This window comes from Gymnoscopelus microlampas, assembly GCF_963454915.1.
Source record: "Gymnoscopelus microlampas genome assembly, chromosome: 8".
Taxonomy (NCBI): Eukaryota; Metazoa; Chordata; class Actinopteri; order Myctophiformes; family Myctophidae; genus Gymnoscopelus; species Gymnoscopelus microlampas.
Genome location: NC_139945.1, coordinates 7,038,187 through 7,064,686, shown reverse-complemented (window position 1 = coordinate 7,064,686; position 26,500 = coordinate 7,038,187). Strand labels below are relative to the sequence as shown.

Here is a 26,500-nt window from a genome sequence, read left to right as displayed (position 1 = left end):
ATCTAAGATGGTTAAAAAAGAGAGGTGAATTCAGTTTTGCTACGCAAGGTATTTACAACGGTTTCTTAAAAAGCAAGCTTTCTGATATGGTCGTGTAACCTTTTCCCACACACTGTTAAATACATAGGATCTCAAATGACCCCCAACGTGATCATTAAATAAACTACTTTTGAAGAAACTGTATACTGTAGTAGTTAAGTCTAGAGCCAAACCGATATGTCGGCCATTATTTGACTTTGTTGAATTATACAGCTAATGTGTCACAATTTTTAACCACTTTCAACCTGGTGTCCTTATATTTGGGCATGTAAAAAATAACAGATCTACAAGCTCACGATGAGTTCCGAATTGGCCTTGTGGTTAAATAAAGTTCAGTTTATGTGTTATTTTGTATCTATCAAAATCTGTTTACAGTCAAATGTTCAGCAAATAGATTTTTTTTTAATCATATCTGAGTTTTTCCAATTGAAATGTGCAATGTTGCACAAAATATCGGTCAAAACATGGGAAATCGGTAGTCTAGGACTGTCTCAGGGTCAGCATCCGACCCAAAGATCTGGCATCAGTCGGGCTCTAGTTACTGTAGGTCTACCGCGTGTAGTTATATAGTGAAAAGAATGTACAGTACACACATATTGGGAGGGTGGTTGTACAAACAAGTGACATGTGTGAACATGCACAAATGGGAAACTTTGATTCCACATGATTTTCTTGATGATTGGTACGCTTGGAAACAGCAATTCATCTTTTCAAAAGAAAGGCTACTTTTCCCAAAGTTGTAAGAAATGATAATAGACACATTGATACCTGAAGTGCATTGGCGTTGGTAGTCATTTAAGATCCCACCCCGTGGAATATACTGTATATAGTATATATATACACATACAGTATATATGTTATGTTTACGTATATTTATAGTTTTCCTCCCCATCGTTTATCACAGAATATACAGCCTTCTGTTCCACACTCGGCAAAAAAGTGATCATCTATTTATTATTTAGCATTTACTACTGTCATGATGATGTTCGTTGATGAAGAATTTAATTAATTACTACGTTTTTTTTCTTTTTACAAACACCTGTGGATTCTATGGCTGTGTTTCAGCCACCAGTGAGTTGGAGGTTATTTCTGTTTTATCTTTTTTTTTTTGTCTTTTCTTTTACTGTTTTGACTGAGTATCATCATGACCGGTCTCGTCTAGGAAACCGGCCCCGTATGCGGAGTAAGAAAGCGCGTTCGTTCGTTTGCTCGCTCGCTCAGTTCGAACAGTCCATGGCAACGTAGCAGGTTTGCACAGTCCGAAGATTTTCAAGTTTACAGTTTTCTGGTCTACTAAGGATGAGTTCTTTTTTTTTCTTTTTTTTCTCTCCTGGCGCTCAGTCTTTACAGGCAAGTCAAGAATGACGATGACGATGATAACAATGATGATGACTCGTTTGCTCTTGAAGGGTGATTTCCTAGTAAGGCGTTGTTGTCAGGGTTGTGGGTGTGGCTTTAGCTTCGATACCGTCCAATCGAGACGCGGCGAAGAAAAGAGCGGTCCTTTCGTCGATGGCCTTCATCATCATCCTCATCGTCGTCGTATTCATAATCGACTGTGTTTTCCTGTCCGTTTGTCAAAATGTTAATGGTGTGTCCTCCAAAAATACTCCAATGAGATTTCGGGACTGATCGTTGTGGTCGTCTGTTTTTTTTTTCTTATTATTTTTTTCTTGTCCCTCTTGTTCCCCCCTTGGTTGAACTTCACTTGTTTGTAGTAGAATGGCATCAAGAGAGTGAGATGACTGTGTACTGTGCATGTGTGTGTGTGTGTGTGTGTGTGTGTGTGTGTGTGTGTGTGTGTGTGTGTGTGTGTGTGTGTGTGTGTGTATGTGTGTGTGTGTGTGTGTGTGCGTGAACATGTGCGAGCATGAGCGCGTCTCGATGCGAGTGTACATCCTAACGTACGTGCTGTATGTCACGTGCGTGTCGTGTGCAACCGCAGACACATGGAGCTGTGTGTAAATGTACGCAAGTCAATGCATGAACATACCGTACAATGTGTCTCTATATCGGTGCGTTGTCGTGTATGCGTAATTCACCTATACTTGTACAATGTACAATGTATGCATATGAAGTGTGTGTGTGTGTGTGTGTGTGTGTGTGTGTGTGTGTGTGTGTGTGTGTGTGTGTCGACATAAGGCACGGCGGGTGTTTTTGGTTTTCAGGGCAGGCCGGAGGAGATCACTGCAAGGCCGGGGTGGCGGAGGGGGGCGTGGCCAACGTGCACGGCTTTCGGGCAGTCCGGGGTCAGGACGCGCCCGTTCTCCCCCACGCTTCCCGTGATGGACAGACGGGCCTTGTTGCGCATGGCTTCGGAGAAGGTCAGCTGCCGCAGGAAGGAGGGGGGGGGGGGGGAATAGAGAGAGAGAGAGAGAGAGAGAGGAGTGAGATTTTGCATGAGAACGCTCCCTGGACATGTGCGCTCCTCGCTCGACCCATGTGTGCGCTTATGCACGCTAATATACACACGAAACGTTTGTGCATGCATTCACACACGTCACGATGCTTCTGTCTACTACTACACACACACAAACACACATCTAAGTTATGGAACGCCAGACAGCTCATAATCCAGAACACGTATTCTTGCTTAAGATACACATTCTTTTTTTTTTTGTGATACGTGAATTGTTTTAATGTCATCATACATCTTCTATCAGTGGTTCTCAAACCTTTTAATTTCAAAGGCCCCCATCCATGACTCTGAGGGTGTACAAATGGAACCAAATGGACTTGCAAAGGTGCATTTTTGGTTCCATTCGTACACTCTCAAGAGTTACAGACCTGTAAGGGTCCATTTGGAACCCCCTCAAGGAGCTCTGAGAGTCCATGGACCCCCCTTTGAGAACCACTGATCTATATGCTCCAAACCTATAGCCGATTTGGATATGTGTGTGCTTAGTAATATCTGTGTACCTGTCACAGCACATGAACATTAGTAACAGTAACATCGTCATCTGTAACCTGCATTTACGTAGCAGTGGTAGTCACCAATCACTGTCTAAATGCGGGGGGCCTGTAGCACCTGAGAGGATGGAAGGCCTTCAGTAATTTAATGGGCTTAATTTGTCACTGGGTAGGACCAATCAAGGCTCGTCTCTCTGGTCCACATCAAATGGTTTTACAAATAAAAGCATGACTTACATCACTTGAAAACAAGGCAGGTGCACAGACAGATGCAGGCTTGAGCCCTGTGAAGTGTGTCTGAGCACACTGCCAACTCAGTGCCGCCCGAGTTCCATAATGATAGGGTTGGGATCAGTTATAATCTATTTCATAAGTTGCAAATAGTACCTGACAATGAAAGCAAATAACAGTATGTTGAGTCAGAAATGTCTGCATCTAGACATGCATGTTGATATGAAACATATTTCTCCTGAGTATATTGGCTGCCAGAATTATTTATTTATTTTCTACAGTAGACTGCCAGACTTTTTCAATGAAAAAACAAAAGTACTCAGGAGCCGAGATACAGATTTTTTAAGTTTTAAGTTAATAAGGAAGTGGATGGGAGTTTAAATCTTCGAAAAATCATATCTCCTTGGTCTTTGGGTCAAATTACATTTTTTTTTAAAATGTTTAAATAGAACGCAGATCTGCGTCTTTGGCAGCCTGCGTTCTAAGGACGCAATAGAACGTAGATCTGCGTTTTTGGCAGCCAATGTGTTAACACACTTTTAAAAGAGCCATTGAAAGTGTGAAATGAATCAATGATGACCAAAAGCATGGCCAATTCATCACGACACTTGACCCGTCCTTTGTTGTCAGCTTCAGGTTTTGATTTTGCGTTAAGCTCCATCCCGTTGGTGCCAGGTCCCTCCCATTTGGAGCTGCTACACATTTTAACATACATGTCATAATGAAACAGTGTATACATGTAACATAACAATGCAGGTATTCATTTAATAGCACCATGAAATAATACATATCATAATGAGAATAACGTCTATGGATAATGTGCTGTCTGGCGTTCAGTAAATAGCGAGCTACCTGAAGGCTTTCTATCACAGAGAGTTCACACGTCACAAACTATAAGCTGCCACGCGCTGTGCAAACATGAACAGATCAACAACAACAACAAACAAACAAAAGCAGAGAGCAGGCAACAATCAACAACAATGTTCAAACAACTCGTGTGTGTGTTTAGGTTTTAGACATCTGCATTTCAACAGGTGACCATGCATTTCAGGGCTCTGGGTAGAGTCTCAACAAGGAACGGTGAATATTTTGGAAGGGGAAGGATTTGGAAGGTGAGGACTTTGCAGAGACAAAGGGTAGATCTTGGGAGTGATTTTGGTGTCAGATTTATAGAGAGGGATCGACTGACTATACTGCTCAGAGAAGGCGTGATACGTTGAAGAGAGTACTCAGTGATGTTTCAGTAAAGCATGACCGTCGATGCTGGATTAAAGTGTAACTAAGTATATTTACTCAAGTACTGTACACAAGTACACTTTGGAGGTACTTTAACCTTTTCTGTTTTTCAATACTTTATACTAAAACATAGTGCTTTTAAAATATACAATAATTTGAAAACTGTAGTTAGTACTTACATTGTTCAATTAAGATTATTAAAACAAAACGTCCATTAACCACTTGCTAACCCGGAATGGTTCACTTTATACTCTGGCTATTCAAAAATGGCAGATCTACAAGCTCACAATGCGTGGCATCGTTTTTTAATTTAATTTTTAATACTTATATTTTGATGCCAATACTTTTGCACTCAAGTAAATTTGTGAATACAGGACTTTAACTTGTAACAGAGTATTTCTATATTGTGGTATTGCTACGTTTACTTATGCAAAAAAAAATAGAAAAAGACAAAAAGAAAGAAATCAAGAAATATTTCTATATATTGGTTTTAAAAGTGATTCTGTCAATATTAGATCAAAGATCTGAATCCAATGTAGAGGCTAATACTGAGAAAAGTACTTTCACGCTGTTATGAAAATTTTGGATTGACCACCATCTGCTTGATCAGTATGTATAACGCCCGGGATTCGAACCTGGCTCCCCCGCACGCGAAGGGACACTAATGCCAAATGTCAAATCCACTAGCATAAAGGGGACTTCTCTCTTGGTCGGGGGGGAGATATTAGGCTTGTGGTCTTCAGGCAGAGGCTCAGAGACACTCTGCTACACAAAATGTACCAATTCACTCTCACAATCTATGTAAGCATACAGACTAATGACCCCATGGTCTCTGCTTCATCAGGTACTGTAACGCTTGTTTTCGTATTACTGTCTGTTCTCTCCTATATATCTGTTATGACTCATATCCGCTGGTCTAATTAATGCGTGACCAGCAGATATGAGTCATAACAGGATATTGTCGCGGTCGGGTGCTAGAAACCCTGTATGTCCAAAATGTTACTTTTCAGGAAACTGTGTAGCTACGATTTAGTCACAAGCTCTTGTTAATACTTGTCATTGGTTAAATATTCATATAATATCCTCAAAATGTTTCAAAAACGACGCACGAGAGAGGGAGGTCGGCAATTTTCACCAGTTTTGCACAACGCTACTGTACGACAAAGTAGGGCATTACTTTACAAAAAAGACATACAATAAAAGTTTCAATAATTGTGGAGATACAAGGTTTCTGTCCGAAAAGCAATGATACACAGTGTCTGATAAAGCAATGACTAATAGCGATCAGTACATGAGCTGATCAAGCAGATTAACGTGTCAATCCTAAAATGCATCACTGGGTGCATGATCATAACATAATGTACCAAATACTTTGTCCCAGAATGTTATTAAAGGAAACCGCAGTGCAGTCTCCATGGCACCGATATACGTTGTTACCTCGCTTCTTCGTACATGGTGCCTGTTTATCATCTGCCTACATTCAAAAGCATTCTATTTTTAAACTCTCTGTACAACTCTGATGGCTGAGAAAGACAGAAAGAGACAGAGAGAGACGGGGGGGGGGGGGTGCGTGTGTGTGTGTGTGGGGGGGTGGGAGTAGTTCTCTCTTCTCTGATCTGTGCTGACACTGCAGCTACTGCTGCTGTTTATTAAATAGGAAACATATGCGGATCGTTTTCACAGACATGGATTAAGCCTAATCCTAGACTATAAAAGAACATTTCAATCAAGATCTCCATTCAAGCCATGTCTGGGAAACTAAACCCTATAGTGTCTTTCCCTTTTTTACACAGAGGGATCAACATCACTGTTCAATGGAGATTGTAACCCCCCAATCAAGGCCGGTAAACTTGTTTTTGGTCCGTATAATTACACTGTATTGAAGCATGTTCCGTTTTTTACAGACTGTGGGTCAAAACATGCTTGTGATATGGCTTGATAATGTCTATTAAAAGTTAGTTTGATATTCAACAAATGATATGAAGAGTTTTGAATGTTCCTGTTTTATGTTAATCTCAGCTATACAGTAGGCCTACATAGATACAATAACAAAGTAAAATACCTTGTGTGTACATCAAGGAAGCAAGCACCCCTCCAACTCGTTTAAATCTTACTGAGCTTTTTTACCGGTTGCACGGTCGGGAAAAGATACTTATACAACACGGTCGGGAAAAGATACTTATACAATATCTCTCTATAAGAGAGATTTAAACTTTTATTTAAATATATTATTTGGCATGGTACGCTGCAGAGCAGACAGCACAATGTACGTGTTCCGGCGTCAAGCCTTCATCAGCATTGTATGATGCTTGACGCCGAAACATGTATCCATCCGTACCTCCGAGAGCAACCTGGTCGCCAGAGAAAACGCTGTCACAGTACGTTTTGCAGAAACGTTTTTATCCCAAAAATGTTGCATGTGAACGTGGTGCGCAGATAAGAACCATGTGGAGTCAGTCGTCGATTTTATGTTGCATACTAACAAACCCTAAACCTAACCTTAACACTAACCCTAAACCTAACCTTAACACTAACCCTAACCTTAACCTTAACCCTAACCTCAACCCTAAAACTAATGTTAACCCCTAAACCTAACCATAAACCTAAACGTTGAAATGCAACGTACCTACAAATCTAACGTTGTTGTGGTCCAGAAACGTTGTCATTGAGCGTTTCAGGAGAAATGTTCAATGACAACGTTTAACTCAATTAATAAAATGAAATAAAACATTTTAATGAAATATCACTGGGTAAAAGCCTTTACTTTGACATCACTGAAGTAACTCAATGAGGTGTTTAGTTGACCAGTTATTCGTTATCATGACTTATATATTATTATCCTGATGAGGACATTGAATGAAGGGGAGCACAACTCCAGCCCTGACAACACAAACATCCCAACAGAGCAGAACTTCACTCGGTTGGTTTCTTGTCACCTCCCCTTGTTACACCAGCAACCTTGCGGCAAAAACACTGTGTGGCAAAAGCAAAAGTGCTGTGCACACAAAACGACACCAATAACTCCCTTAACTTTGAGTATCGCTCTGCCTTTACGATTCAGTTTTCTAGTTTCACCAGTGGTATAAATTAACTAAGTACATTTACTCAAGTACTGTACTTAAGAAGATTTTTTACTTTACTGGAGTATTTCACATTTTTTGTACTTTTACTCCACTACATCTCAGAGGCAATTATTGTACTTTTACTCCACTACAATTATTTGACAACTTTAGTTACTAGTTACTTTTCAGATATAAATTATTATATTATAAAACATACATTAACCAGTTAAGCTCTATTTTATACATAGGCTATTCGAAAATAGCAGATCTACAAGCTCACAACGCGTTGTGAGCTTGTAGATCGGCTATTTTCAAACATTTTAGTACTTTTACTTTTGGTACTTTAAGTACATTTTGAAGCCAATACCTTTGTACTTTTACTCAAGTAAATATTGAATTCTGTACTTTTACTTGTAACAAAGTATATTGCAGTATTGGTACTTTTACTTAAGTAAAGAATTTGAGTATTCTTTCCGCCACTGAGTTTCACACCCCACCTGACAAAACGACTCGCTTTTCTCATGCCCTTAGAGATCATTCTACAACTTATGCTTGAGTTACTTGGCAAAACGTTTTATTTTTCATGCCAGAAACAAAGGTTTCTTCAATGACTCTTCAGTATCCACTGGGTGCCGTTTTAATGTTGAATGCCAACAGACAGTTTTTGTTTCCTTTTTTTCCCCAGTTTGTTACATTGCTGTTGTAGGAGCGGTTGTGCCACAGGTTCGCAATAGTTCGGCCAAATGACAAAGTCATATTTTTGGAACATCACCATATCCTTTTTATGGTTTACCATTTACCATTTAATAATAATTTAGTCCCCTTTAGTTGTTGGGGTTTAATTGTTTTATCATAGTACATGAGCACATAATTCTTCCTCTGGTAAAACGTTCCAACTGCACAGTACGCATTTGTACACTCTACACCTAATGTCTTTGCCCGAAAATAACCTATCTACGCTATCTAAGGCCACAAGGCAGCACATTCGGCGCATTGTGAGCTTGTAGATCGTCTATTTTCAGCAAACGTTTCCCCCCAAGAATAGGGATGCTGGGGATAAAGTAACCAAACAATTAGGAGCAGTGGGCGCTATTAATACAGCACCTGGAGAGCTGCAGTTAGGGGTTAAACTTCTTGATGAAGGACCCTTGGACACGTAGACTCGGCGGGCCGAGGGGCGAAACGGTGACCTTCTAATTGCCAGACGGCCTCTCTACACGATAGACGATATTTATTCTGTTGGAGATGTTGAGCGTGGAGTTGTGCGTCCCCACTACAAGGCTGGGTTCTTTTTTTCATTCCTATAGCTATAGAGTACAATGCAGGTGCCTAGTCAAGTCATTAACCAAGAGCATCATCATCATCATTATCATCATTTGCAGCCAAAGACGATGGAACCAAATCTGCAGTCACACAAAACGAACCCCGGTCTAGACCGGGGTGAAGCGCACTAGATAATGACAATCATAACAAAACACAAATCAAAAGCAAAAAAAATAAATTGCAAGGACAGAATTAACCAAATAAAATCAACCAAAAATTCAATCAATACAAAAAAAAGACCAATACATAGAAATGTAGAAAGTGAAAAGCTCTCAAAATGGCAAAAACAAACAAAATATAAACACGAAAAGACGACGTTGGTTCCACAATGCTTGACCACATACTCAATACCACGGACAACATGTTAGCACGGGGCACACATCCTGCCGCGGACATCTACATGTCACAATACAATAAACTCTACAGCCACCACAACCATTATACCCCACCTAATAGGGTAGCGCGCTAAATCCTACCCCTATATCTTGACCCCCTCGGAGCCGTACACGTTGTACCCCTCCCTATAAGTGGCTAGATTCTGGGTGCTGGGGGAGGGGCTGGGGCAGTGAGGGGGGCTAAGGTCCACCTTCATTCGCTTGGCTTCGGCCCGCGACTTGTAGCAGAACTCGACCAAGGCCACCAACATGGCCAGGCCCAGGCCCCCCACCAGGATGTAGAAGACCCCCGCCACGTTGGACAGGCTCAGAGCCTGGGACGACTTATCCTGGAGGGTGAGTGGGGGGTGTGGGGGGGGGGGGGGGGGGGGGGAGATGAGGGGGAGGGGGGGGGGGGGGGGTTGGGGTCGGGTGGAGGGGGGAGATAATGCAAGATGGGTGCCAGGGAGGAGGTAGGTTAGGGAACGGTGCAAGGGAGGAATTAAGGGGTTGGGGTAGGGTGCAAGGGAGGAAGTAGGTTGGGGTAGGGTGCAAGGGAAGAAGTAGGTTGGGGTAGGGTGCAAGGGAGGAATTAAGGGGTTAGGGTAGAAGGGACAGGAAAGGAAGTGGAGGCGGTAAATAGAATAGAAAGAGGATGGGGTACAGGGATAAATCAGGAAACAAGGTTAGACAGAACAGGAAAATGAGAGAGACAAGGATATCATCCTATCATTGTACTAGTATAATATATCTACACTTCGACTAGAATGACTACTACTGTTACTACTACAACTACTATGACAAGACACTGCTTTAGCATCAATCTATTCTAGTACAACTACACATTTTACAACTGATTCTACAACTACTCCAACACATGTACGTCACAACATAGATTAACAGTGTAAAAAACATTTTAAGATCCTACAGCAGGCCTTTAGTGGAGCAATGATCGATTCTGATCGACTGTCAGACTAGTAGTATAAATATTCAACCACATCTCAGAGCTTCAGTGAAATTATAGATTATAGCAGCCTCTCATCTATTCTTAAATACAGTTTATATTTCAGATGCTGTTTCAACTAGAGAAACGGATGTACATCTTATTAAAAATATATATCCTGAAATATGAATTAATTATGACAAAATTATCTCATTACAAGATGCTACTTCCAGCCAATAGCCATGTGTGCTAAGAATGACACAGATGCAATTGCTATAGCATTCATTAAGACTTTATGCAGTGCATGAGATCAAACAGTATCAAGTCTTCAGTGAATATATGTGGTATTGAATGTAGCCTAATTAGTGGCTGTTGGCAACTGGGTGTACTAATAAATAGAAATATCCAATATATATAAAAAAAAAAAAAAAAAAACTTTGGCTGCATCCGTTATTCAATACTAACATACTATTTAGTATGCAGAATTATCGGTAGTGCGTGAGACTTAGTATCTACTCAATAGTACGTGAAAAGCATACTAAATCCGGAAAAAAATATGGTATGCAATACTGGGCACTACCCTGGTATAAATGTCCTATAATGCAATGTGGTAGCTACGACAACAACATACATGGCGTGCAGTGACCAAACCTCTGGCAAAAAGCAAACTTATATCAAACTATATATATATATATGTATTTAACACATCTAGAATGTAGTTATTTGTTGAAACTGATGACATGTCCAGTAAAAATAACTGCTATGTACACAGTGATGAAACGGTATGTGTAGTACCGCTGCTTTGTCACAGGATGGAGCACTTTTCCAACATTCAGTGTGGTCTGATTAGTATATCAGAATTTAAACATACTATTGTGTATGAACTCAAAAGTATGTTGAGCGATAACTTGAGTTTATGTGTGTGTGTGTGTGTGTGTGTGTGTGTGTGTGTGTGTGTGTGTGTGTGTGTGTGTGTGTGTGTGTGTGCACGAGCGCATGCGGTGCCAACCTGTGTGTGAGTGCGTGTCTTTTTAAGTGTGATGTGGTCCTGCTTTAATCAGCTGCTAATTAGTTGGAGGTGTTCAAGCTACATACAGACATACAAACACACAAAGCTCTGCATAGAAGCGGCTGGGAACCGCTTAATAAATAATATACTGAGTAGTATGTAGCATGTGATTTCGGATGCAGCCATTGTGTTGTGTGGTCAGGAAGATGAACTGAGATGATGTCGCTATGCTAAGCAACAGTTGTAGTGTAATCTGGAGGGTGTTCAGGATGAGTTTCAGGCTATAGCGTTTCTGCGTGGGGGTCGCAGTAGCGTGAGACTGACCTTACTTCCTGAGTCCTTGGGTCCACACTCTCCCTTGTCATACCACCATTTGTTTTTCAGTTTGTCTAAGACGCCTGCTTCGCTCAGTTTCAATACTGCGAGGTTTACCGGGGTTCTTCGCGTGTAAAAATAACATAAATAACATCATAGGTCATGTTATTTTATGTTATTAGTATAATTCACATTTACATTGCAAGTTTAGTCACAACAGAAGAGTACGTCTTCAACAAGAGCAAGTGACCTAGAATGGGTCCCACTGAGTACATGTGTGTACGCTCGTTTTGGGGGGGCTGGGGGGAGCGAGGGGCTAGGGGCGAGCTACAGACATATGAGTGGGACCCCCCTTTGTCACTTCAGGTAACACACCCATGCTGCCCCGGCTGTCCCTGTCCCCAAACGGATTTCAGAGGTCAGTACCGTGAAGACAGGACTATTGGCTACAGGCTCGCTCTATGTTCTGATGGGCAGCGAGAGAGACGGGGAGACAGCGTTTGGATGAAAGATATGGATATATCGGCGCTTCTCAAACTTTCTTTTTATTTCAAAGATAACCCTGAGAGTGTTGATTTGGATCCATTTGTACACTCTCGGAGTTACAGACCTGTAAGGGTCCATTTGGAACTCAAAGAACCCTGAGGGTCCCTGGACCCCCACTTTGAGAACCACTGTTATACGGCATATGAACTGAGGCCCATATTCCATATCTCATTACAGCCTTGATTTTAGTTTTCTACCTTGGAGCACTCTTGTCTTTTAGTTTTCTACCTTGGATCCCTCTTGTCTCACAAAATCTCCATTAACCACTTAAGCCCTATAAACGTCTTTGCGTGGCAAATAGCTAAACTAGCTGATATATAAGCTTGTAGAATGGCTATTGCTAGTTTTGAACATTTAAGCAATTATGAATGTATTAGATTTTCTTAGAAAATCCCAAAACCTGGGTTCCTGATGGTGCCTGGCAGCATGCACCTCATAACCCGGTAAATCCCTAAAAAACTTATTTGGACTAAAATACTATTGTTAATTATTCACCCACATTGATGTCTTTTAATCGCCATTATGTGAAAGGGTGGGTGGGGGGGAAGCTAAATCTGAACGTCTGAATTAATATGGATCAGTCATTAAATTGTCACAATATCTCATAGCTTAAGAGACGATAAAATTGTACATTTCAAAAGAGTCTGTGGAAAACTTAATTGATAAAACATTTATTGAGGAATGCCAATCAATTTGAGAAAGATAAAGACAATCAGAGTACTGACAAAAAAAAGAAAAGAAAACCATAGCCAGCCAAGCTACAGTGGGTACAGGATTGTCTCTTATCTTAATTGGAAGTTAATCTTAATTAGTCTGTAATTGCGTGTGGATACTATCATGTATTGATCTGCCATGGGCCTCAATCTGAGCCTGAAGTAACTCAGGAGCATGAATTTCTCATGAACAGGTTTCTGTTCTTCACCTCGCATGTCCAGATCTAACCGTTTGTTTTCTCTGCTGTCTCTCCGTCCTTCCCCTCCTCTCCCCAGAGCTGCCATCGTAACTGTAGAATCCTGAGTGTTAGTTTGACTCTGAGAGGATACAAAAGGAGCCAAATGGACCCTTTGGTTTCTTTTGTATCCTCTCATAGTCAAATGAACACTCCAGATTTTACTGTGTTGTGTGGGGAGGCAAATATTCCTGCCTTGGTGGTACAATAATTCCTCTTTTCTTTCTTTCTCTATATCTGTTTTTCACCTTCGTCATTCTCTCTCTGTCATACTGGACAAAAACAAAACCAATAAAAGTCTTTATCAGACTGGGTAGACCTCATTTGGATAAGGTTTGCAATATCGTAGGAGCTTGTAAGAATGTGATTTAATCCTGCCAAAATTGGCCAAGTTTCCTGCAAGATAAAAAATGTAATTTAAGCTGCTTTCTACCAGAAAAAGCTCCTAACTTGTACCATTTGCCCTTGGTGTTCATTTGAAAAGAAAAAAGAAAAGCACAATTGTTAATGATATACATGTAATGATTATGATTAAGAGTAATTTTCCCCTGAAATTACCCTATGAGGAAAGGTCTTTGTCTGTGGTGACTCACAGAGATTAAGCACCGCTCCTTTGTCACTGTGGCTGGACCTTTTTATGCCAAAAAAAAAAGAAAAAAAAGCCACCCACCGGGGACAAGAGGTGTGACATTCTACCTATCCTTGACACTGTGGGCTTGAGAAGTAACTTTAGCTGCCCCTATATCCTCCCTGACCGCTTTGCGCCTGTTTGCCAGGGGCAGATGCGTGCGTTACGTACATCCCCGGGGTGGTGGGGTGGGGCAGGGGGCCTGGGGAGGATGGGGGGGGGGGGGAGGGGGGGTTAAAGGGTACCAGCCGGTGAGCCGGGTCCCAGCCACCCCCCCCCCCCCCAATGGTGGGGTTGGGGATGGGCAGACAGTGAGGGCTAACCTTGGAATCCCCGCCCCCGCTGCCACATTCTCCTTTGTCATACCACCACTTGTTTTTCAATTTGTCCAACAGGCCCTGCTCGTTGAGCTTGAGCACGGCCAGGTTGACCGCGTTTCTTTAAAGAGTGAAGAAGGAAGGGAACAAGATAGATAAGATAGTTTGGTCAGAGCAGAGGAGGGAGGGAGGGAGGGATGGATGGAGGGATGGATGGATGGAGAGAAGGAGGGAGGGAGGGAGGGAGGATGCACGGAGGGAGGGATGGACAAACAGAACGGATGCGGTCCACAGCAAAAGGGAAAGGGGTGGGGGTGGGGGCGGGGGGGGGGGGGTAGAGGAAGGCAGGCTGAGGGAAGAAGATGGTTTAGTGGGAAAAGATGCACCCTGGACAACTCTCTCTCTCAATCTCTCACTCTCTCTCTCAATCTCTCTCTCTCTGACATGCTTAACCCATTAAGATTGGGAACGATGAATGAATGTGACATTTTAGATTTCTTGGGCTATTCAAAAATAGCAGATATACAATCTCATAGCACGGCACCGAGTGCAGCGCTATGAGCTTGTAGATCTGTTATTTTTGCAAATCTTTGAATATATATATATTTTTTAAAGCAAATATTTTCACTCAAATCTTTGGGGGGGTGGGTTGGGTCCCTGGAAAAACATACCAACCAAATACATATAATTTTGGGAGGTCCTTGACATGAAAACGTTTGAGAACCACTGATATTATAGCAACATAAAGTGTTTCAGAAAACTGATTTAGAAGACATTTTTAGATGCATTCCCGGATTGAATGGGTTAAGGCTCCAGCATATTACTCCAAACGAACTAGAACTTATTACGTCTTAGGCAGGTCAATGAGAGCGAAATGACGCCATTGCAGCGCGAAAGAACTTCGACATTCGGCTCAGCAGTTTCTTGCACCTCCAGGATTTTCAAACTAGCCAAACACCCGCTGGCCGAACATTGCTGAATTGTAAGGCACACAATGCGTTTGTGATTTATATTGTTTTAGGATGGTACAAATTGAGATTGGGACCCCGTGGGAACCAACGCAAATCTCACGGGCGTTTTCTAGTATGCTGCAGGCTTACGTCTCTCCTTCTGTGTCTCTGTTAATTTATCTACTCTTTCTATACCAGTTAGATAGATATCGTTGCTGTCGGGCAGAACTATTTGAACTTTTTGTGCTTTTTCGTAAATTAACGCCGTACTTGATCACACTAAAGCTTCACACAAAAGCATCAAAAGTAGCCAATCCACAAGCTCGAACCGTGGCCCCGAAGAGACACGCTTTGAGCTTGTAGATCTGCTGCTTTTGCTACATTTGAATCCTGAAAAGTAACAGTTTTTGGAAAAATACAGGTGTCACAGCATCACCTCACGTGTTCTAACGTGTTCCATCTTGTCTCTCTCTGTATGTCTCTCCTACTGTCCCTGCAGTGCCATGCAGTAGTCTATCATGTGTGTCTGTCTGTCTTGTCTCTCTTCCTGGCCCTGCAACACCATGCACTGTTATAATGTGTGACTAGGAAGTGTGTCATCCACATTTTAGCATCTCGCTGATCATGTTCTTGTCGCCTGCTGCTCGCGTGTTAACGTCCCGCTAGTCTGCTGACTGACTGTGTGTGTGTGTGTGTGTGTGTGTGTGTGTGTGTGTGTGTGTGTGTGTGTGTGTGTGTGTGTGTGTGTGTGTGTGTGTGTGTGTGTGTGTATGCGTGTTGCTCACACCCCTGGGGAGGATGACCTCCAAACACAAATCAGGGACACAGGCTAAAATAACACGTTCATGCTGTGTGCATGACTTCCGTCACGTTTTGCAGGGAAGGAAAGAAGTACAAACACATCAGCCCGATTTGGTCAGTGATGCACTGTGTTTGAATCTCTGTGTGCACGACTTCAAGCTATAGGTTTAACTCCGAAATGAAACCACTTAACTCCACAATAAAACGACTTTAGTCTATAATGGAGACGGCGTCTGTTTATTCTGTGCTGTGTCTCTTCAATAATTTAATTTAGCACCCTCTCTCTTTTGCATCTCTCCCCCGCTCCCTCCCTCTCTCCTCTCTGCAAGGCTGTAATCAACAACGCTCCTCTCATCCCAAAAGGTTAATTGAAACTGTCTGTCTGTTTGGTAGTCTGTCCTTGTGTCTGTCCGTCCGTTAGATACACTTTCACCCTGTCAGTCTGTGTGCGTGTGCGTGTGCATGTGCGTGTGCGTGTGCATCTCACCAGACTAGAGTGAAGGGCCGTCCATACCAACTATATTGTGCACCATTGTCTTCGTTATGGTGTGGCCACCCACTTGAGTTAGAATGAGCTTTTTAACAGTATATGGGGACACTTTACTTAAAGGTCGGGTCTTTTTTCTTTTATGCATTGTAATGCACTTCATGACACTTCATTATAAATGTCTATAATTATGCATAACACCTTATGACAAGGATTATGAAGAATCAAAGATTTATAAATTATAAGTTATAAATCATGTTTATATGTAAATAAACTTTATAACTAAGTTATATTACAAGTTATATATTATAAACATTTATAATGAATGTTATGACGCCTCATAAGTGCATTATAATGCATTATGAATGCAATTTTAATACATTAATAGACCCAACCTTTAAGTAAAGTGTTGCCCGATATATTAACCCTAACCCTAACCCTAATGTATATAGTGCTCTGTATTGACGGCCCTTTATTCAACGTTTTTATTTCCAGAGAGAGAAATTGTTGTTGGCGATATACAACACTTTGTTAATTGGATGGAACTCTATTGGCGTGTCGCGGCATTGAACATTTATGTCACAAAGAAGGGAACTACTGAACCAGTGCTAATCTTAAAAAGACATAATGCCTTCTGTAGCTCTGTGCCTGACCAAAGACCAGCTGGGATGCATTCAACTAGAATGCATTCTACTATGCTGCCACCAAAATGTGGAATGCCCTACCAAAGCCCATTCAAGATGTCGTCTCCCTACCCAAACTCAAAACTAACCGAAAAGAGTGGCTGAGCTTAAAATACAATTGGGATTACAATTACAACTTTGAACACTTTTGTGGTAGCATCCTCTGCCCCCTGCCCCCACCCCTCCTTTCTCTGTAAATATACCTTTTGATGCTACTGAGGTTTTTTTTTAAATTTTATTTACGATATGTATTGTATTGTATGTATTATATGTATTACTGATTAATTGAGCACAATGGACCACAATGGAAACTAGCCCCCGGGGGTTTTTGAGTTATACTTTTAACATAAACTTTGACTGTACTACCTGTACTGTTGACAAACTTGTTAATAAAGTAATCAATCAATCAATCAATCAATCAATCAATCAAAAACTGAGAGGTTTAGAGAGAGACCGTGTCCTCCAGGGTGGCAAACAAGCAATGAACAATTGCATCCAAAAAGGAGAGAGGTAAGAGTTATCACAAAAACATTCATGTTAATACATTGATATTCATATAAAACAAAGCAAACGTTAAAATAAAAACTGTCATACCCATAACTAATCTAATTCATCCCAGTCTACTATCCATAATCATCACAGACATTATTATAATCTCAAATCAGTGCTCTAGTCTTGCGGAAAGGGGGAGGGCCGGCCTGACGTGCACATTCCCAGCCACGTGCACACTCTTGAAGGAAGGTTTTCCGGTGGTTGGGAGAAACCAGAGACAGCCGTGGATAGTCCTGTGAATATCACGGGGGGCCAGAAAAAAGAAACTATCCACCCGCTGTCTGTCACTTTTCCCACGGAAACGGAAAGACCTTTGTTACGCCTTGGAATAATGATGGAGGAACCATTGTAACGTGACTTGGATTTTTGGGGGACATCTTTACGTGACACACAGGGTGAAGTTATAGAACAGGATGTGAGTTGTGTTGTTTGGGTTTGGCTCCATGAGGCATAAAATGTCAATATTCACTATAACAGATTTGGAAAGAAAGAGAAGAGCTCATTAATCCGAATTTGTTGAATCTTGTCTTGTTGTTTTTTTCTACATTAGGCACCAGTACTGTCAAGAAAAAAAGTGTATCCACCCATTCTAACAAGGTAACAATACAAGTGTCTGGTGAAGAAAACAAAACCAAACAATCAATACAACAATTCATATCTCAGAATCATATATTCCTTCACGGGAACAGTGAATTTGGAAGGTTAACTCGATCTTCTACTCCCTTTCCTCGTCTTTTTTTAAAATCTTTTTCCGGACAAACGTGTATGCACACATTGTCATGAAGCCACCCCATGTACTTCAATATGCTGATGACTTCTGCGTTTCGGTGCCCAATCGGGATTCGAAGGTCTTTCCAAATGAATGGATAGGATTGGCATTGGATGGACATTACTGATTCAGGTATAATTCAATCAATATTTTATTTTTGGGTGAATTTACATGGGATTTTTCATTTAGTGTTCAGTCCCCCCTTTGGCTAGGCCCCTCTACTTAGTGTTTTCTCACGTCCTGTTTCCTGTTCTTCTATAAATTCAACCCTTGTGGCTCTGGGTGTCATGGCAACAGTCAGGCCACGTCCTGCAGTGGTAGACAACTGGTCTGACATCAGGCTAATCATCATCATCATTTTCACCATAAATACTACTGCATTATTATATCGCTGTCACTGAGGATGACATGAATGAGGACAGAATGGTTCTCAAAGGGAGGTCTGGGGACCCCCAGGTGCCCATGAAGGGGTTCCAGGGAGTCTCCAGCAAAATCAGTTAATTTAATATTAAATATAAATATAAAAACATATTAAATATATATCAAAAATAGCAGATCTACAAGCTCACAATGCGTTGCAATGCGACACATTGTGAGCTTGTAGATCTGCTATTTTGGAAAATGTTTGACGTGTCTTACGGGGGTCCCTGGCACAAAAACCTTATTAGATGGGAGGGTCCGCGGTCAAATACATAGCCTATCAAAAAAAAAAAACTTTGAGAACCACCAATACAAGACAGTCAGGACAGCAGACAAAATGGACAGATTTACCTGTAAGGTGGTCCTGCGAAGAAAAGGGGGGGTTAGGACGAAAGCACAGCAAGGCAGGGACAGAAAGGACGAAGGACTGGAGGGGACAAATGAAACAGGAAGACACAGCAACAGAACAACACAGCGATGGAGCTAACGGCCTATACGTCAACACAGGAGGGAAAAGAAACAGATCGTCGCTGTCGGGTGGAAACCTTGTATGTCCAAAACTGTTCCTTTTTTATTATTGAAAATAATCATAATAATTAAAGTGAAAATAGCCGATTTACAAGCTCACAACGCGTCGCATTGCAACGCGTTGTGAGCTTGTAGATCTGCTCATTTCACTACTTTTGCGCGACACTATTGTAAGATAAGATAAGATAAGAATGTAAGAATACATACACAAATAAAACAATAAATAGTTGAAATTTGGAGATAGGAGGTTTCTGCCTGACAGCAAAGAGATGGATGTGTGACAAGATCATCACAACGAAAGACAAAAACGACTATCATCTCATACCCACTTCCCAAAAGACACACCGCCGTGACATGAAAACCTCATAACTCCAATTTCACCATTTTCGATTTCTTAAACTGAAAGGCGACATGTTCCTATGGTCTCATGAGCGCCAATCAAAAGCCAATCAATGTACTTTAAAATAAAGACGAACATCCGAAAGGATAAACCTAAGTCCCTTAATTCTCGGAGAACGTCTTGACTCTTTATTTTTGTACCCAGCTGGAGATACAAGGCTTTCCTCCGACAGCGGCGATATACATCACATCAATAGAAAAAAAACATCCGCTGGCATTAAAAAGGCACAGTAGGGTAGGTGGAATACCATAGCAATAGTACAGTATCGCCGCTGTGCGGTTACTGCATCCTATTGTTACACTACTCCACCCACCTTAACTGTGAGCCTTTCGGGGTGGCGATCCCGTAGCCTTTGGAGTCCAGGTTGCCCCCGACTTTCATGGTGTCGCAGGGCTTGCGCTGCTCCGTGTACTCGTTCATGGTGGACTCCAGGAGGAAGGCGTACTTCCCCTTGGACTTGCGGACCCGCGCCACGCCCTCGGCCGTGGTCTTGGCGAAGACCGAAGGCTCGGCGGACTTCATGTACGACCACATCTTCTCGTAGACAGCGATCTTGGACCGCTGGGATGAGAGACAAGAGAGAGAGGAGAGTTACAAAAGCTCCACATGTTTTGTCATGGATGATGAAAAATAGGCTGGGGGCGCTCGGGTGGCGCAGTGGTAAAGTGCCCAACACCGCGGAGGTTGTAGGTTCGAATCCACCATGGTGCATCCGGCTTTGTCGAGCGTCTCTACACGAACATAATCTCTCAAGCAGAATCTGTCAGCACCACTTCCCTAAACATGTAGTGTTGTTGTTAGTAGGAATACACACAGCACACGGGAGGAAGTGGACTAAGAACGGGGAGGAGCCAAACCGAGCTCCTGTTTCTTCACAAAACAGTAGATGGTGACCCCAGAGGTAAAAACAGAGAAACTAAAATATGTGTTTCCTTTTTTTTTATTGAATGGGTTCCCAGATTGATACTACACAACTAGAATGGTGATTTTATCAACTGTATCTACTGTTTGTTTACATCACCCTCTGATGTGCTTTGATATCATTCTTCTTCACATTTTCTGGCCACAGACACAGTGAACAAATTGTGTGAAATCAATTAATTGCCATCTGGGTGTATTTGTTTTCCCTCAGATAAGGATAATAGATGTGTTTGTATCTCCTAACCTCCTCAGACAAACTTTCTTCAAAACTGTCCATGGTACGTTGTTGGCATCACCACACTAACTGTGAAAAAGCACTGACATTTTGGATATTAATTTGAGGCCAGAGATATTTACAGTTGTTTTTTATGTTGATATCAGGTGGTTTGGTCCATTACTCTTCAAACAACATGATTAGTTGCTGTAGGGATTAAAACATGGATATGTTTTCTTTTCACCCATAATATTTTGCTTCCAAACTGATTGATGCCCTGCAATCTGTTGATGCAAACACCCACGAGCCAGCCAACATATTAAAAAAGCTACAAAAATGTAATGCAAAATACGTCTGTTAATCTTGGTGAATTAACTGGGACAAAATGTGGCTCTTTTCTCCACCAATTAATAGACGGATTTCCGCGCGACGTCATCACAGAGCAGAATGCGCAATCTGCGCATGCTCGGGGGAAACGAATTGTTGCGCCGTTCACTCTGTTGTTATGTTCGGGAGTTAGATAGCCATAATTCTGCTATTATAGGCATAATAGGCATAATGCTAACCTGACCCTGCCAGAGGTGGCGGTATTGAGTAACCAGGTTCCTCAAGACAGCTACATCTGAGATCGCTCAAGGGGTTGAGCTAACACCGTACCGCTCCCGGTACGGACCAATCAGCGTGAGCTAAGGGATGTGACGGATGTGACGCCATATAGCTGCGGCTGTTGTTTTGTAGTTTCTTCACTAGTCAACATGGCCGCTACCATGAGCAACACCGATATGACGATAGATGCTGCAATAACATTAGTTATTTCTCAACTGGACAATATTTCTTCTTTGAAAGAAGAGCAAAGTTTGGCACTGAAGGCTTTTCTGCGTGGAAAAGATGTTTTTGCTCTCCTCCCGACTGGCTTCGGCAAGAGTTTAATTTACCAACTAGCTCCACTGGTAGCGAAAGAACTGGGGACGAAGCCGAAGCCTATATTGATCGTCGTGTCTCCTTTGACTGCCCTCGTAGCAGATCAAATCAAAGAGGCTACAAATCTGGGACTCTATGCTGCGCAACTCGTAGATAATGCAGCACACACCGACATCCTCGACGGCCGATGTCAGCTGGTCTTTGGCAGCCCGGAGACATGGTTACTGGAAGATAAATGGCGTGATATGCTTTCCTCACAAGTGTATCGTGAAAACCTACTGGGCATTGTCGTCGATGAAGTTCACGTCGCATACAAATGGTAAGCTAAACGCCGTTAAATGGCTGTATAGTGTAATTGTTACACTACACATGCACTGTAATGTTAAACTGTAAAACAAAACAGAGCAGCGTGTTTCTAAATACGGTTACAGTAGTTCAAAGACGAAGTGTTGTAACATTTATGTTTTATTTAGGTCAAACATTATATTATAAACAATAAGCTAACACACACAAACAGACCAAATCTTAAACACAGATCTTACTGTAACTGTATTGTTGTAATGCAACTATGCACGTTACTATTGCTGCTACCTAGACTCAATGTAGGATTTCTTTTTCTTTCAACCAGGGGACTGGGAGCAAACGGGAAGCCAGCCTTCAGAGAAGCCTTTTCCAGGCTGAATGAACTAAGATCCATAGTCAAAGAAGGTGAGTTTTGAAACACAGTAATGCTACATGATTAAATACATGATTAATTAATATATCAATCCAGAAAAGGGGCATTGATTGTGTTTGGAAGGGGGGCTGCATTGTGCTGCTACCTGAGGGGGTTAATGTTGGGGGGGGGGGGGGGGGGGGTTGTGTGTGCATTAGGCTGGCAACCTGGTGAGGTTAATCCCCCTATTTTTAATGTTAGGGGGAGGGGTGTGTTGTGCTGGCAACTTCGGGAGGCTAACCCCCCTGTTTAGCCAGGTTAGGGGGAGGGGTGTTTACACTACAGGAGCAGATCATAGAAGTTGGTGCTGTCCAAGTGTAGTTATTTGTCATGTAAAGAAAATACAGTATATGTGGAAATGTCAGTCTTTACCTGAAGCTACCCGATAACATAAATAACCTAATTATTTCCCCTTTATAACACTATAGAAAGTGTAGCCCACAGCAGTTCTTCATTAATGCTTGTTTGCTGATACATGTGCACTTATTGTCTTTCAGGTTTACCTGTTTTAGCGTTGACAGCATCTGCTGATAACAAGAACAGAGGCCGTGTGACCAGGATGCTGAATATGGAGGAGGCAACTCTCGTGACTGTTAGCCCAAACAGGAAAAACATCAGGCTGGGACTGAGTCGGGTTCCTGCTGATAACTTGAACTGTATGGACTGGGTAGTAAAGGAGGTCAAAGATAAGGGTCTATCAATGTCTCCCATCATAATCTATTGCAGAACACTGAAGTTAGTTGGGAGAGTGTTCACCTATCTTAAAGCAGAATTGGGAGAAGATGCTTGGGTTAACAGAGACCAGGATCAGAAGGCTGAGAACCACCTTATAGGAATTTTCCACAGCAACACACTGTCAAAGTACAAAGACAGAGTTTTGGCCTCCTTTAGTGGAGAGGGAGAGGGGAGCTGCCGAGTGGTTGTTGCAACAACAGCTCTTGGGATGGGCTTGAATTTCCCTAATGTTTCTCATGTTGTAATGTATGGTTTGCCAGAGGATGTTGAAGACATTGTTCAAAAAGTTGGAAGGGCTGGCAGAAATGGGTTACAGTCACATGCAATTTTGTATGCTATAAAAAAAACTGTAAGTGCTGGTCCAGAAGTGAAAGAACTGATACACACTGGCACTAAGAGCTGCTTTAGAAAAGCACTGTACGGCCATTTTGAAAACCAGCCAACAAGTGTAGAGCCAGGGCATGTCTGCTGCAGCTATTGCCACTCTGTATGTTCATGTGCAGGTGAAGATTGTGACGAGCCTAGCCCCAAACATGAGGTAATAGAACAAAATGCTGGCATGCAAGGGAAATGTAGAGTGGTAACACAAGAGGACAAATCTCTTATCCGGGAAATGTTAGAGGAGTATATGAGTTGTTTAGAAAAAGACACAGCACATGTCTACACTAGCAAGTCAGCATGTACTGGTTTCAGTGCTGAGCTCATAGATGAAGTAGTAGAACGCTGCACACACATATTTGACTTGTCTTACATTCTTAGAAACCTTCCCGTATTCAGAAAAAAACATGCAAGAGAAATTCTGCTAATCATCAATGAAGTCTTTGGTGACATTGAGGATGTAGAGCCTTCTTCTCAAGAGGATAGCTTCACTGAGCCAGACATCGATTATACAGGGTATTTTGATGAAGATGATGAGGACTTTGAGATAGGAACACAGCACAGCAGCTCAGAATCGTCTGACGAATAAGCAGTTGGCCATTAAAGGCTCTTATAAGACTCACATTGGTTGTCAAATAAAGCTGTGGTATGCTCATGATTAAAATTGTTTTGTATGTAATTTGAACATAAGCAAGTGATTAAAAGTTTGTCGCTGCAAAAAATCTGGTGTCGTTTCTTTTCCAGGTATGCAAATATATCACTTTTAGATTGATAACCTTTTATCACAAAATAAGTACATCATTGTTTTACATCTGTCCTGGTACTGTATGTCACCCTTTTCACTATGCATGATGACTCTTAATCCCTGCTTTTCCCCCCATGTTAAAATTGATTGTTTCAAATCATTAGGCTAGAGGCATTGATCAGTTTGCCATTTTACACATGGGATCCAACTTTGATACTGTACAAACATGTTATGATGTTGTTTTAGAAAGTAAACATGAACAAGTGAGGCAAATTTAAATATTTATTTACAAAAAAAACAACTAAATGCTATAGTTGCGCATACTCAGGTAGGGGAAAATCACAACAATATATATATATAACAGGATTATAAAAACAATACAACATGCATAGCCTATATTCAATAGGGTCCCAACTATGGACACTCTCATATCCCTTTCAAGTACCCTTTGTTAAACAGTGCAAATTCACAGTGCAAATTCGAGATACATATTTTCTGTGTGAAAGTAATGAGAAAAATAAAGATGCACTTGGTCCAGTCATTGATGAACAGCAACAGTGAATTATTGCAACATTTTTGACTACTTGGCAGCAGTTATTGCACAGACTTTTATAGCACAATGAGATATACGTTATCTAAAGTGTATCGTGGACATGTTGAAAGACTGTGCTATATTATTGACTGACTCAGACTCAAGAGTAAAACGCTTTAACGCTGAGAGGAGAGTTTGGTGACCACAGGCAGGATGCCTCAGGTGACGTCGGTGTTTCTGCTGTAGCGGTAGCCGTTTCTGGAGGTCTTCTGTCTTTGTCCTCTTTTTCCCATCGCCTTAAAATGGAAAAATCGTCTTCCGTTCTTTGAAGCAAGCGAAGACATGACCTACACATCCGACACGATACGGAGGGGTCTTTAAACAGTGTTAAACCTAACGCTATCAGGCGTTCGTTAATACTTGTTTCGTTTGCAGGCTTAGGCTTATCAAATATCTTCCTTGTACCCGTTAAAATACCTTTTATGCGCAGATTCGTGTTACAAAAACGGCAAAAATCTCCGACCTCCATGATAACTTTTTTTTAGCAACTTCTTGAGAGTTATTGTTGTGGTGAAATACTGGACTACGATGTTGACTTCCTGGTGTCGCTCCGACCATACGTCACGTAGACACATCGATATGATTGGTTGTGTTTGCACGCCCACACGGTGATAGACAGACGGTCCCATCCAATCAGCTACCAAGTATCTTGAAAAAAAGGAACAGCCCCGTCATCGAATTGGCTCCCGAGATCCCAGATCCAAATAAGCTGTGAAACAATGTGTGGAGCAAGCTGTTTGGATCTGGTAGCGTCAGGTTAGCATAATGCTGCTATTATATACAAACAGATCCAACTTCCAACAAATCATTTTTATTGAGTAAACAAGGTATTACAAACTGCATAATTTAATCTACTTTCATTAAACCCGGTGAAGATCATTTCTTTTATGAATGGACATTTGACCAGAGCTGCTGCGGGTAATGGCGCCTTCTATAGGCGTACCCCTCCTCTGCGCGGTCATATCCTCTCATTGTTTACAAACATGAAACCCGTCTATATGGTCTTTGATAGTGGTGGCTTATCCAACGGGCTTGAGGTGCTGAAGCAACACAATCGATTGACTGATTATTAAAATAAACATGCTCTGAAAATTGAAAAACAGATTTTCTGGTGGGTCCTGATCCGGAAAAGGTTGGGAACCCCTGGGCTTAACACCTCCCTTTGGTTGGCCATGCAGCGTTCAAATCTGACTTGATCTGAAGGAGTCGATGGACTCCTGCAGGGCCTGGAAGCTGTGAAGGCCTACAGAGGATGTTACACTTTGTTTTCACACTCTTTCACACTGTTCAAGCGTGAGTGGATACTATTCTGAAATCTATCTGTCTTCATAGAGCAGCCTGTCATACTGTGGATACGTTGTGCATTCTACTGGGCTTATGCTTACTGTACACTTCACTGTGTATGTGTGTGTGTGTGTGTGTGTGTGTGTGTGTGTGTGTGTGTGTGTGTGTGTGTGTGTGTGCGTGTGCGCGTGTGCGCGCGTGCGCGCGTGCGCGCGTGCGTGCGTGCGTGCGTGTCTGTCTGTGTGTGTGTATTGGAGAGTGAAAATAACAAGGCAGCGAGTCAAACTGTCATCTTTTGCACAAGCCCCCTGTTATTCCCTCGCTCCTCTTCTCTTCCAGTGATAAAATGTTATTCTGTCGCTCACACACACACACACACACACACACACACACACACACACACACACACACACACACACACACACACACACACACACACACACACACACACACACACACACACACACACACACACAGACAAGCCACACCCTACACTACTGAAACCACTGTCAAACTCACACAC

At 42.0% G+C, this 26,500-nt stretch overlaps 2 protein-coding genes across 3 annotated transcripts in view; one reads left to right on the top strand and one right to left on the bottom strand.

Moving 5' to 3' along the window:
• Positions 1-2,203: 2,203 nt before the first annotated feature.
• The window catches only part of gria4a (glutamate receptor, ionotropic, AMPA 4a), a gene marked incomplete at both ends in the record, with an annotated part of 231,958 nt that continues 207,661 nt past the window's right edge, over positions 2,204-26,500 (bottom strand). The window contains 4 exons of one of the 2 annotated variants that reach the window (XM_084065523.1): positions 2,204-2,368; positions 9,388-9,525; positions 13,889-14,003; positions 19,786-20,033. In XM_084065523.1, coding sequence (XP_083921649.1) covers positions 2,204-2,368; positions 9,388-9,525; positions 13,889-14,003; positions 19,786-20,033 — 666 coding nt within the window. Of the gene's footprint in view, positions 2,369-9,387; positions 9,526-11,451; positions 11,567-13,888; positions 14,004-19,785; positions 20,034-26,500 lie in introns of both variants that reach the window. The other variant, XM_084065522.1, reaches the window with a different exon arrangement.
• LOC311050002 (putative ATP-dependent DNA helicase Q1) lies at positions 21,398-23,945 on the top strand (the record flags this gene model as incomplete). The annotated part of the gene is made up of 3 exons (XM_084063969.1): positions 21,398-21,847; positions 22,157-22,236; positions 22,741-23,945. The coding sequence occupies exons 1-3, from the start codon at positions 21,774-21,776 to the stop codon at positions 23,943-23,945; spliced, it is 1,359 nt and encodes a 452-aa protein (XP_083920095.1). The 5' UTR covers positions 21,398-21,773.